Below are 13795 nucleotides of genomic sequence, written 5' to 3' on the forward strand. Positions count from 1 at the left end.
GTGAGCAGAGGTCATTTGTTAGAAAATGGTTTCAGCACAATTAACATTAATAGGTCCCAAATTAGCTCCCAATTAACATTAAATGGCTCCAATCACTCCCATTTCAGAATTAATTGGTTCCAAATTTACTCTAATTAAAAGATAGTTACACAAATTACTCATTGAATAATTAATGTTTAACTATCTAATTAATTAGGTGTATGCAACTTCACCATAAAATGTAGTCCTAACCAATTAAATTATGATACATCATTGATCTCAAATTGATTACACCTATAACCAATTGAAATCACTTGTTCATAATCACATATAGTCGGGCTCAATTTGTGATAGTACATCTTAGCCATTAAAACTTGAATGGCTCCAATCACTCCCATTTCAGAATTAATTGGTTCCAAATTTACTCTAATTAAAAGATAGTTACACAAATTACTCATTGAATAATTAATGTTTAACTATCTAATTAATTAGGTGTATGCAACTTCACCATAAAATGTAGTCCTAACCAATTAAATTATGATACATCATTGATCTCAAATTGATTACACCTATAACCAATTGAAATCACTTGTTCATAATCACATATAGTCGGGCTCAATTTGTGATAGTACATCTTAGCCATTAAAACTTGATTTGATGATAACTTTCAATCTAATGGTCCGATTAAGGCTTATGACCAGTCGATTTGATCGTTACAACATCAAGATCATTTTGATGAAATGAGTCCAATGATCTAATGGCTAGAATCAAGATGCATATTTTTAAAGTGAAAGTATCCTTTTACCCCCCATGTGAGGTTAAATGCAGGTTGCAAAATGGGGTGTCAACAAAAGAGCCCAAAAGCAGAAGAAGCTTAACAATACAGGGAATGTGAGAAGGGGAAAACGGTAAAGGAATGAGGAAACAAGCCCAACAGGTTAAAATGGCAGGATTGATGGCTAGCAGGTCAACAAGAATTTTTTTAAAAAAAATTAAAAAATGGGTAAAAAATAAGTAAATGGGCCGAGAAAGTCCAAAGAATGAAGTAGTAAACTGATAACGCCTTAAAATATATATTTGTTATATATTTTTGTGAGCATTATCTCTTTATTACTATAATTTATTTGTATAATTAAGTCATGATTTGCATTAATTCCTATTATTTATTTTTACATAATTTCTTGAATAAGATGTCATTCATTGCATGTAATTTTTCACTTTCAAGAAATCATGTGAAAAAGATGAGTTTACAGGAGTTTGTAAGCGAATGGAGGCCAAACTAAAATTAAAGTGGAGCTAAAGGACCATGCTTAAATGTCTAAGGAGGTGCAGCTGGAGTGCTTGGGTCGTCTACCATGTTTGGAAGTTTCAAATAAGGAAAGAATTCAAAGACGTAGAATCTAAAAAGGAGAAATCAGATTTGAGCACTGATAAGTATTTTGGGCGTATCTCTCCTCTCAAAAATCCAATTGAGTTGGAACCGTGACTTAAATATTTACAACTTTCCAGTTTTAAGTTTTTCGAAATTCATAATTTTTGAAGGCCGAAATTAACTCACAGGTTACTACTATAAATCTGGACGAAAATTAAAATAGTAAAAGTTTTATTTTCTTTGGACACTTTGATGTTAGGGTTTTGAATGGAGGCTGAGTAAAACAAATTTTGGAGAGAAAACCTTGTATTTTCCTTTCTCTAATGGCAGCCTAAACTCTTTGCTACGACTAGGGGTTATGTTTCTTCCATACAGTATGAATATTCAATGTGATTCTTTCTAGAATTTTATCAACAACATATTTGATTGTTTAATTAGATTTCTTTTGATGTATTAGTTCTTCCATGCTCTCAATAAGTTCAATCATGTTTTTCTTATTGTTTAGATGAATTTCTAATAGTTTCAAATAGAAATCAGGTTTCAAAGTGAATGAGTTTTTCTTAAAACTTTTCTTAAACCCATGGGAATAAAAAGAGGTAAAAAAGAGGTAAATGAGTCAGGGAAGCCCAGAAAATGAATTAGCAAACTCAATGGGTTGGCATAAAGGCCAATAAGCTTGAAAATTATTAAGAGGTAATGATGTGGTAATTGGGCCAAGGAAGCCCAAAGGATGTAGCAAAAAGCCCATGGGAGTAAAGGAGGTAAAGAGGAAGTAAACAGGCTGAGGAAGCCCGAGGAATGAAATAATGAAATGGGCTAGCATAGCAGAAATGTTGGCCAATAAAGCCCAAAAGAGGTAAAGATGTGAAATGTGGGCCTAGGAAGCCCTGAGCAAAAGATTGATGAAGAAAATGGCTAGCATGACAGGAACATTAGCTTGCAAGCCCACAGGGTAACAAAAAGTAAAAAGAAAGGTATAGTTATAGTAGGCACGATAAAGTGGTATGTCAGAATCAATAGCCAAAAGGCCCATTGTCAGAGAAAAGGAAAACATGGGCTCAGTAGGAAGATGAGGGCTTTTGCCTAAGCAATGCCTAGTCTAAAAAAGGATAAAAGGCAGGAAATATGAGCCCAAAAGCTCACACAACCTTCACGCCACAAAAGATAAACACCAACTAGCACATGTAGCAGAATCATGATGGCTTTTTCCCAAGCAACGCCCAATCCAAAAAAGGATAAAAGGCAGGGAATATGAGCCCAAAAGCTCACACATCCTTCATGCCACAAAAGATAAACACCAACTAGCACATGTAGTAGAATCAAACAAACATGAAGGCAGCACAAATGGTGTGAAGGCCAGAAAGAAACAAAGTTCAAACAGAGTGGAGCATACACAAAGGGCCAGGGCACCACCTACTTGTACCTAGCCAATACATGGCAAATAGGCCATAGATCAAGACTTTTAGAGGGTGTGGTCTGGCGGTGGGGAGAAAAAGGAGTCTATTTTCGGGTTCCCGCTCAAGCTCCTTTAGGGGGAGATATCTTGCTAAGATGACATCTCACCCAAAAGAGTTAAGTATGGGCTAGACCCATTTGATACATGCCATAAAAGTAGGTAAGGAAGAGGCTCAATCCTTATCCAGATGAAGAAAGTGAAAAACAAAGAGAGGTAAGAAACAAGATAAGCAGTTTTGTCTAAAAATGGAAAGTGGTGCAACCAACACATTCAAAGCAATGATAGTAGCTGAGTAGTCAGCAGGCCAGTGGGCAGTCCTGGAAGGAAACCTATAAGGAGCCAAAAGGAGTTGAGGGGTAAAAATGGTAAATCTCACTATAGCAGATAGTATAAAAAGGGGTAGCTGTGAACAGTGAAAAAGGGAAGGAACGAAAGGGAAGTGAGGTAGAAAGAAAAGAATAGAAAAATAGAGAAAAAAAAAAAAGAATACATAGGAAAAAAAAAAAACACACACACACACACACACACACACACTAGAAAGACAAGTGGTAGGAATAGAGGCATACATCAATAGACTACTTTTTTCTCTCCCTCTTGATAGACTCACTCTTTGAGAGATTGAGGATTGAAGCTTAAACCATTTAGGCCCTTTTCCAAAGTGTGTAACTTATATGGCAGAAGCCTTCCTTGAAATTACTTACATTGGGGATTGGTTCCCTTCTTGAACTCGCTTTTACTGAGAAGCTAAGCCTAATTTTCTGGCAAACAGGTTTTCTTTTTGTTATTTATGCTTATTGGGTGATTAGTTTACCATTCTATTATTAAACTGTATGTTGTAGCGTTAATTCCATTTGTTGTATTATTCTGCCATAACCTTATTAAGCTATCTTCCTTCTTCGCGTTTGTCTCATTTGTTTCATTTAGTATTACAGTTATTCTGCCATATTGTATTCTTGCTATAAAATCTGTAACAATTGTTCCTGCTATGGGCACGCCATACACTTAGCCTGCGATGCCTCTGCCAAAATGCATCTATATTGGGATGGCTCAACTTGTGCACAAGTTGGCCTAACGTGTAGCCCATTTAGGTGAATCCTAACTCTCTTACCCTAGACCCACGGGCTGTAGTATAGCAGGAGGTATTGAAACCCAACAACACAAAAAGGCCCACCACATTGCGTTACAAGACTCATTACATTTCTAACGATTATTAAGGAAGAGCCATATTTAAATTCTTTTTGTTGTGATAAATGGCATGCAATATATTGTAATTGCTGGCATTAATCTCAAAATGAAGTTACTGATTACAAGAAATATAGGAGTAATCGAATTTAGCCACCAAAAAAAAGAAAAAACCTAGAATACTGATAGAAAAGTTTTTGGAATCATACAGAGAAGGCAATTGTTTAAGATTTTTTCATTTATTTTATTTTTTATTTTTTAGGGAAGTGGGGCAGAAAGGAAAAGTAAGGGAGCTAGGGGTGTTTGATATCTGGGTCATTTTGAGGTTAATTTTTTGTGATTAGAATAGTAAAGTTCTTTTTGAATATCGCTTATTACTGAAAACTGAAAACACTGTAGTAAAATAATTTTTAAATGTATGAATAGTACTGTGGAACCTAGTTTTGAACAGTGCACGGGACCCACCATTGTTTCATCTAAATGCTGGGACACACGTTTTCAGTGCGTTCCAAACACACACTAAACCTACATTTGGATACCTGTAAAAATGAAAATTATTTCTTTTTGCTACAATTTATGGGTCCCGCTGTACTTTTTGGTACTATTTATGGGTCTCACTATATTATTTTAGCTAACTTTTATCTTTATCTACAATACTTTTAATAATAAGTTTTTAATTTCAACAAAATAAGTAGTATCCAAACAGGCCCTAAATGTGGTGGACCAATGATGGAGATGGACTAGAACAATTTTTGTTGACGTTTCAGCTCTCAACAAAACAAATTATGTGAGATGTTATGGGCTTGAGATTCTGCTGTCCCATTGGCAGGAAAAATTTTAATTTTCTGTTGACTCACGACTAGTCTCTCTTTGTACACTGTATTGTCAATATAAACAGTGATTGAATTGAAAAATGAAGTTGGAAAGGGATATGACTTTGTGAGGATGAAATTATGAAAATCTAGAGTTACCTTACATTTATTTGATGAAAATAAAATTATGAAAATCAAGAGTTGCTTTCCTCCTGTATAAAAGCCCAAACGCCTCTTCAACAAGTAGGGTCCAATTTTAAATTTTTAGGTGGGAGATAAAGTTGAGATATGTTTCAAATCGATGATCACTTGCAATGATACCATGACAAATAAAAGTTTGATAGTAATTATAAACATAATTATTTAAACATTATTCTAATACCCCTCATGTGTGAGCCCAGTCCCTTTAATAAGTGGAGTTAAATATGTGAAACTTCTAACTTTTGAAATCGGAGGAGTAGGGGAGATCAAGTTTGAACTCAAGATCACCTGAACTCAAAATCATGTACTCTAATACATACCAAGATTAATTACCAATTCTCTTATAATCAATTACCATATTTTTGATAATCATAGAGGGGGGCAGTATAAATATGTTATGTTCTTGTGGACATAGATACATGGTAAAATCAAGTAAAGCTTTGAATTATTTTCTAAATTTTTCTCTCATTTTTTTGTTTTTACAAAAATTGCATGAACCAAATGCATCAACAATTTCCTATATCTCCCATATGTTTTTCCATGATGAGGGGGAGTTGAGTCCTTAGTTCTAACTCCATTTAAAATAACTATGAACCTAGAGTAGTTATTGGGTATTTTTAAAGTATGGTGATTTGGTGCTTTCTCTTCTCACATTTATGATAGATCCTACTAAGAGTTGTCCAAGGACCCGCTAGACCTGACCCACCCACTGCTGCAGATCGAACCGACTGCTCCAGCGATCGGCGATAGATTTCTTTCTCCAAAAATCGAGATCTGCGAGTCGGATATCGGATCTCCTCCTCTCAAATATGAGAAACCCGAACCGACCAACCCATCTGTTTTTTTGACAAGATGTTGTAGATCCTGTGAACTTTAGGATATTTTCGAGAAGATCTAGCCGAGATCTTGCCGAAAATGGCCAAGATCTCACCGGATTTTGGCCCTTTTTCATCTTTTCTTAGCCGAATTCTTGTCATTTTCTAGATCTTCAACCTCAACTAGTCAGCCCGACATTTGTTGAAGCTCTAACCTGCCCAATCCGATCATCCTCTCAGTCAGCGATGGGTTGATGGTGGCTCCACCGAATCAGTTTGGATCAAATGTGTGTTGAGCCCAAACCCGATTCGATTGGAACCATGAACATTCCTAATCCTACCAATTAAATTAATAGTAGAACCCATAATGAATATGTTATGTAATCCAGGAAAAACTAATAATCTCACTAATAAAATTCATAGTAATACTTACCATGAATGTATTACGTAATCCAAAATTACATAATAATTTTTGGTAAGCTTATGGCCGGAAAAAATTGGTATTTTCCCTTTCTAAAAAAACAATCTAGCATTTTGCCATCTTTTTCAAACTAATTAAGAAAATGTCCCTTTTCTGAAAATCGATTTTCTCAAAATCGATTTAGGCCATATAGTGGTGTTTTTAAAGAGCCTATAGTGACGTTTTAAGGACCTATAGTGACGTTTCGTAACTTGATATACATGAAATCGAGTTATAGGTAAAAAAGAAAAAAAAAATTGCATGTAACTCAACTTCATGGTGATCGAGTTACAAAACATCACTATAGGTCCTTAAAACGTCACTATAGACTGCTTAAAACGTCATTATAGGACTCCAAATTTTTTTTTTTTTTTTTATAACTCAACTTTGAGAAAATCGAGTTTTAAAAGAGAGACATTTTCTAAATTAGTTTAAAAAATAGAACAAAATGCTAGATTTTTTTTTTTTTAAAGAGCATTTGTCTATTTTCTCTGCTTATGGCCCTCTTTAATGAGAGACAAAAATGCAAGTACCCCAATGAACACAGCAAATTTGATATTAAAAAATTTATTCTTGTCATGCTTAGGATGATTGGATGACCTCATTTGACCCTTTATTATTCTTCAAAATATATCATTTATGTTTCTTCTTTTTTTAAAGAAAGAGAAAACACAATATAAACAGCACAAAAAGCAATGGATCGAGCTGCAAGCAAGAAGGGAACCGAAGCTCGGGCTCGGCAACAGGCCAGTTAGCATCACGAACTAAAACCTCTCAATAAAAAGAAAAAGGAATTCTCTTCCATAAGCCAAACAAAATTCTATATAGAACTGTATTTTTCACATTCTTATTATTACGCAAGAATATGCTAAATCTAATATTCGAGCTGGCTCACAGCTTGACCAATATCACGGCCTCAGCTCTAGATTTTCTGCCATAAATTTATATCTTTTTTTTCATTGATTTTATCATAAATAGTATGTCAAATTACCCATTAATAAAAAATAAAAAAAATTTTAAGCTTTGAGATATGATAAATTGCTTTGATATCATATTAAATTATCGATTCTCTTCAAGACTTAAGTTATTAAGATACGATATATTTAATTATTTAACCATGTATTTCTAACCGTTTATTCATTTATTGACATTTTTAGAACTGTTTCCCAAACACCAAACTAAGTTAGAGAGAGAGAGAGAGAGATAGAGAGATTGAGAGATGGCGTGAGTTAGAGAGAGAGAGTGTGATTGTTAGTGAGAGTGAGATTACAAACTTTCTTTTACAGCTTTAACATATACAAAGTGATATATGCATCTATTTAGTACACACCTTTATTTTCGAAGACAAACACTCATCCATAATCTTCTCTTATAATACCAACACAACCAAGCAAGGCTGATATGTATATATACTGATATATATTATTTTCAAGGGCACTTGAGCCTGCCGCCATGGGTGGTCATGGTGGCGTAGCAGGGGCATACATCACGGTTCCCAGAAGTGCCTGGAGGAACACAGCTACAACGAGCACAGCAAGTCCCACATGCCCTCTTGCACATTTTCTGCCTAGACGCTAATTGACACCTCGCACTACATGCTGCTCCGCAATCTGAATTAAAAAAATAATAATAATAATAAAAAAATTAAAAAAAAAACATATATAAGTGAAGAGAATTAGCTAACTTTGATTATTCGATCAAACAGTACCATACACATATTAACATAGTTATGGAAGAAGATAAAAGTCACCTATTTTTTTACTGGGAGAACCTTCTGTTGCATCTGCGTTCACCTGCATCACTCAACAACATGTTATGATGTTAGAAAGTGATATATATAGGCTTCATGTTTTAATTTTGAAAACAATAGGAAGAGGAAAGAGACTATGTGAGGTCTTCGATGATTGCTAAAATAAAGTTTACCATCTGATCAGCTTCAACAAGATGGATAACGAGAAGAAAAATGAGAACAGAAGCAATTAAAGCCTTTGAGATGGCCATATATGGCTGATGATTTGAAGCTAGAGCCTAGAGCTAGTTGAAATTGAAAAGTTGAAAACCTCAATATTTTGTGAGTAGAAGTGAGCTAAGGATGTTCCTATTTATAGCAAATATATGTGACTATTATGTGAGCTAGGCAGTGAAAACGAGAAAGAATTAATAATATATATAAAAAAAAAAAAAATGTGGGTGCATGAATAGTAGGGACATTCTTCATTATGACATGTAGTTTGTGCGTGGAATTTAAAAAGCATATATAGTGACGAGGCAGATAATATCTGGTAATGAAAAGCAATTTGGAAAATTGGAATCATCTAGAGTAGGCACTTTTGTTTTGTATTACTATTAGTTCTTGTGAGGTGTACGTTTTTCAATTCCAAGTGGTTCAAGGTAGCTTCACTAGCTTTTAGTTTTAACGTACCCCTTTTGAGATGGCACTTCTGCGATAAACTGTTTTACTTTACAACCATAAAATATCGAAACCTTGAACATAAAACGATGTTTGATTGAATTTGACTCTATCCCATTGGGAAAAGCTATACTATTGCGGAAAAAGTTTTTCTCTCCGGCCATTAAAAAAACATTTAAGTGTTGAACTGATCACGTTGAAACAATTTAAGAATGCAACTTAGGTACTGCTCAATTATAATTAATAAAGTCAACAAATTCAGTACTTCTAAAAATAATAATAATAATAAACAAAATAGAATTATTTTGAAAACTCTAATGAATCTTAATTCTTATATTCATATTACCATGTACGCATTAGTAGTTAAATTCATATTACCATGGACGCATCAGTAGTTAAATTCATATTACCATGGATACATTATCAGTCAGTGGGAGTGGAAGAAAAAATTTTCTAACTCTAATATTAACACGGATTAAAAAAAAAAAATTAACAGTTTGATATTTACATCATTAGGAAAAAAGATATTTAAACCATAGTTCTCCAAGTAAATGAGAGCAAACCATGAAATTGAGCTATAAGATTATTGATTAACACCGCTCATATTTAGAAAATTAAGGTAATTGATAGGCAAAAGTCTTATAACTTAACATGCAATTCTTAGTTTTTCTACTGGAAATGTTCATAGTTCAAATCTTATCTCTCCTATATATTGTAACTATATAAAAAATGAAAATAAAAAATAAAAATAAAAAAAGAAAAGAAAAAAGAAGAAGAAAGTGTTTGAAACAAACAAAAATCAAAAGAAGTTTTAGTCTCAAAACTTTAAGATCAATTGTGAGTTTTAATATTCAATTTTGAAGAATCACCACCTCAATGTTTCATTGTGAAAGCACTTTATAATAATAATAATTGTGACACATAATGAGGATTGATTCATTCTACAACTTTTGCTCATTTTATTTGGGATTGTGCAATAATTAGGGCTATTGTCCCATGCAATCTCACTCATAATATTTAAATTTTCAAAAAAAATTTAACTTTCTTAATCTAATAATTGATATCAAAAGCTTTACCTTCTAATTATTGATCTAAACCATTGAAAATGTATTCCATTGCTATCGCATTTGGATCTCAATCCCTATATTTGGATATAGGCTGAGTGACCATGCCAGAAGCCCAGTAATAGGCTATACTTTGATAATCCTATAATGAACACCCATATTTCTGAATGACAATTACCTAATCGGTAATTAATGTCACATAATATGATAAGACCTGATCTCCTACCCAACTCTTTCGGCTACCACACAGGAACCAATCAGTGAATAATGACTGAATAGTTTGGTTTGGAGTGCATTATTGGTGATGTGATGTATTTGACATGGTACGAAAACCAGCTTATTTTCCAACTTATCAATTTAATTACCTCAATCATCCGCCACCCCCACCCTTCAGGTATTCCTACAGAAATCGCAATTCATTTTGCATTTATAAATTGAAAAATGTTATCAGTATTAATAAAATTATAAAAGGAGTTTCTGTTGTAAAATATATTTGGGGCCCTACGAATGCGATTATTTTATTTTATTTTATTTATTTTAATAATATTTGTATTTTTTTTAAAAGGCTAAATGGTAAAAGTTATAACTTTCTAGGAATCATTTATATTTGTCTATTTACTAATAAACAATACTAAGATCATAATTATTTTTACAATTTTTATCACAATTTACTACATAATAAATAGTAAAAATGTATGTGAACCTATTTATAATTTGCTATGTGATAAGTTATGAAAATTGTGAACTCTATAGTGATCTTAGTATTTTCTTTTACTAATTTTTCAACAAATTCAACGTCAGTCTATCAGTCTAGTTCTTATCTTTGTGTTTTGGTTTATACCACTAAAAAAAAAAGGGGGTGATTCTTTCAAGTCACGAGGGAAGTAAGCTAGGTGACAACCCCATTGTCCACACGTGCAGTTAATAAAACATTGAAACAGTGTCGCTTTTTGACAATCAAAAATGTTTGTACAACAAGTGGGGGAACCTATATATTCAGAGGGTCGTGAGAGTCAGGGACCTGTGAGAGAGAGTTCCACTTTCTTCGTAGAAAGCGATTGTGATGTGTTGGTGGCAAATTGGAAATAAAGCCTCACTCATATATAGCCACTTTTATCAAACAGCTGTACAAAGTTGCACCACAGCTGTATTCATTCATATTCAGCCTCTTTGTCATTCATGAAGCGTTTGCCAAATTGTCATCATCATGCTCAAATTAAATGTTTAAAAAGAAAAAAAAAAAAGGACATCAATTATAGATGTTTGATAATGATGGGATGTATTACTATTAATTAAGAATGATCACTTTAATTAGTTCATGGTATTTATTCAAAAAATAAATAAAACTTTAGTCCATAGTTCTTTTTCTTTCCTAAGGTTATGACTTAAGAATATTAAACATTTTTGTTCTTTTTTATTGGAAAATAGGTTTTTTTTTTAGAGATAATTACAATATATTGCTAATCTCATAGTTCGAACCTTTCTCTCCTAGACCCCTAAGTACTTTATGCATAAGGAAATGTCAATTCAGTTACAAGGCCTTTGGCTATTAAAAAAAAAATTGATGTTTTAAACTTTTAAAAAACATATTCTGTCCCACCAAAAAAGAATTACATTCCGAAGTATGATAGATTCAATTTTCCTTTACCAATATCTATTGAATGATTTGTATAATAGTTAATAAATTTTTTTTTTTTAGAAGGATAGTTAATAACTTGAAAACATAACTGTAACTTCTACTTATCTCAATTGCGAATAATCGTTAAAAGTTAAGTGTTTTATAACACAATAAATTGTTATAAAAAAATATATGGCACGATAAATAGATTCGTTTAAAAAAAATAAAAATAAATACATACTAAGTCATTTTTAAGTGTTTGTACATAATTGTAAAAAAGAGTTGGAATTTCCTCTAATTTCAAATAATTATATGAATAACTTTTTTTTTTTTTTTGAGAAGGCTATATGAATAACTTAAAAGCAAAAAGAAAACAAGACTTTATTATTATTTTTTTTTTTATGAAACAAGACTTTATTATTACTATTATTATTTCTACTTATTATTATGAAATGTAATATTAATCGATTCCTCTGGCCTACCCTACTGAGTACTGACTACTAAACAATAAAGTTGTACAAAAATATCTTTATATTAAAGGGCAATTAGATGGGCTCATAGGAATCAAGCTAACCAAGCAGTAGGGTGGATTTTATGATTCAGTGGAGGACGTTCCACCAGCAAAATTAAAATATTTAATGAACTTGGTCCCACATTTGTAATGTAATATATTGTATTTGTTCTAGAAGACTAGGATATATGTCTCTTTTTATTTTCCTTTTTTTTCCCTTATGTGAGAAACAAGATCATGCCAGGAAGACATGACTGATCATTATCCAAAACTAGTCAAACTTGGACTAGCCAATTGTAAATAAGTGCATAATGAAATGAAATAATAAATGAGTCAACCTTGTTAACAGGGTAGGTAAGCCATGCTCAAGTAAGTAGTGCTTAGTAAGTTACTAGACGACAATTATCAACCTCATCATACTCAATTATATGAGTGGAAGAATATTGAGTATGAAGACACTTGCAGATGAAGAGGAATCCTTTGCAATTCATTAAAAATAAAAAATAAGGAGGAATCCTTTGCCCTTATGTTCACCTTTTGCAAAATGCAAAACGGATGGCAGAAGCCTTAAAAGAGGTTTAGATTTTCACATGTTAGGTGCCAAGGCAATAATATATTTTATAATCATAAAACATGCTAAAAATGTCTCGAGTTTTAGTATAGATGGAAGATGTCCCACCATAATTCATAGATTCAATTTAGATTGATTTAACCTATTTATCTCAATGAAAATTTTCAATTTTCCTTCTAAAAAAAAAAAAAAAAAACCCGGATGGCAGGAGCCTTAAGGAGGTTTAGATTTTGACAGGCTAGGCACCAAGGCAACAATATATGTATTCCATAACCTTGCAATACATGTTAAAAATGTCTCGAGTTTTAGTGTAGATGGAAAATGTCCCGCCATAATTTATAGATGCAATTTAGATTGATTTAGCCTATTCATCTCAATGAAAATTTTCAATGTTCCTTCTCAAAAACAAAGAAGAAGAAGTGGAGGCATTATTTGCCCATATTCAATAACTATATATATATATATATATATATTCAATTTGCTTCAATAAATTAAAGATGATGATGAATGTAAGATTCATAAATTATAAATTGTGTAATCCAAATTTAACATTAAAAGGAACACTTTTCTCAAATTCAATTACTCATTTCATGCTTAATTCTCCTACTCATCAATCACAAAATTTGTGGATGATTCTACGTATGTATTTTATTCGGCTCAAGATTTACTTTTATTGTTGTTGTTATTGTAAAAAAACAAACAAACAAAAAGTAAACGTACATACGTACGGGTACATCATGAATTTGAACAAAAATTTAAGGACTACAAATAAAGGTTATATATGTTAAATTATGATATATTACGAATTTGAATCAAAATTTAAGGACTGAAAATAAAGGTTATATATGTTAAATTATTTCTTTTTAGTAGCATACTTACATTATCTTAATTGTGTTATAAAAAATCAACTAATTAAGAATTTATTAAATTTAGTATACATTTTTCTAAAAATTTAATTGTGCTTTTACGGAAAATATATAACAGGTGAGTGAATGAATGAATTAGATAATGTTGAATATATTCTTTGATGCATTTACTTAGCCCCTAAAAAAAAGTATTTAATGTCTCATGTTTTTGTAATTTCAAATGATTTTATTTTTTGTTAATTTTAAATCTAGTATATAGGTTATATATGGCGATAAGATATTATAATTAAAATTATAGAAAAATCTGAAGGGAGGAAAAAAAATTCAAGATTATAATATAAACATGAAAATTTTGATACTTAATATAAATAATAAAACACGTTGCTAAAATAATAAATTTTAATAATTCAATATTTATAAATAATAATACATCTTAACAAAATAAACAATTATACTCTCGATAAAAGTATTGAAGTTC

At 31.9% G+C, this 13795-nt stretch overlaps 1 protein-coding gene across 1 annotated transcript; it reads right to left on the reverse strand.

Annotated features, from left to right (window-relative positions):
- Window positions 1-7571: 7571 nt before the first annotated feature.
- On the reverse strand, window positions 7572-8394 carry LOC111990429 (gibberellin-regulated protein 1). The gene is made up of 3 exons (XM_024022199.2): window positions 8201-8394; window positions 8028-8070; window positions 7572-7887 (listed from the first exon to the last, which is right to left on the reverse strand). The coding sequence occupies exons 1-3, from the start codon at window positions 8276-8278 to the stop codon at window positions 7706-7708; spliced, it is 303 nt and encodes a 100-aa protein (XP_023877967.1). The 5' UTR covers window positions 8279-8394; the 3' UTR covers window positions 7572-7705.
- Between the last annotated feature and the right edge of the window lie 5401 nt (window positions 8395-13795).

This window comes from Quercus suber, unplaced genomic scaffold (genome assembly GCF_002906115.3).
Source record: "Quercus suber isolate HL8 unplaced genomic scaffold, Cork oak 2.0 scaffold_389, whole genome shotgun sequence".
NCBI lineage: Eukaryota > Viridiplantae > Streptophyta > Magnoliopsida > Fagales > Fagaceae > Quercus > Quercus suber.

Excerpts from the sequence above, each read along its gene's own strand:
- LOC111990429 (XM_024022199.2), bottom strand. The coding sequence starts at position 8,278 with ATGGCCATCTCAAAGGCTTTAATTGCTTCTGTTCTCATTTTTCTTCTC. Across the intron at positions 8,071-8,200 it reads TTGTTGAAGCTGATCAGATG|GTGAACGCAGATGCAACAGA; the intron begins GTAAACTTTATT and ends TGAGTGATGCAG. Across the intron at positions 7,888-8,027 it reads TTCTCCCAGTAAAAAAATAG|ATTGCGGAGCAGCATGTAGT; the intron begins GTGACTTTTATC and ends TTTTTAATTCAG.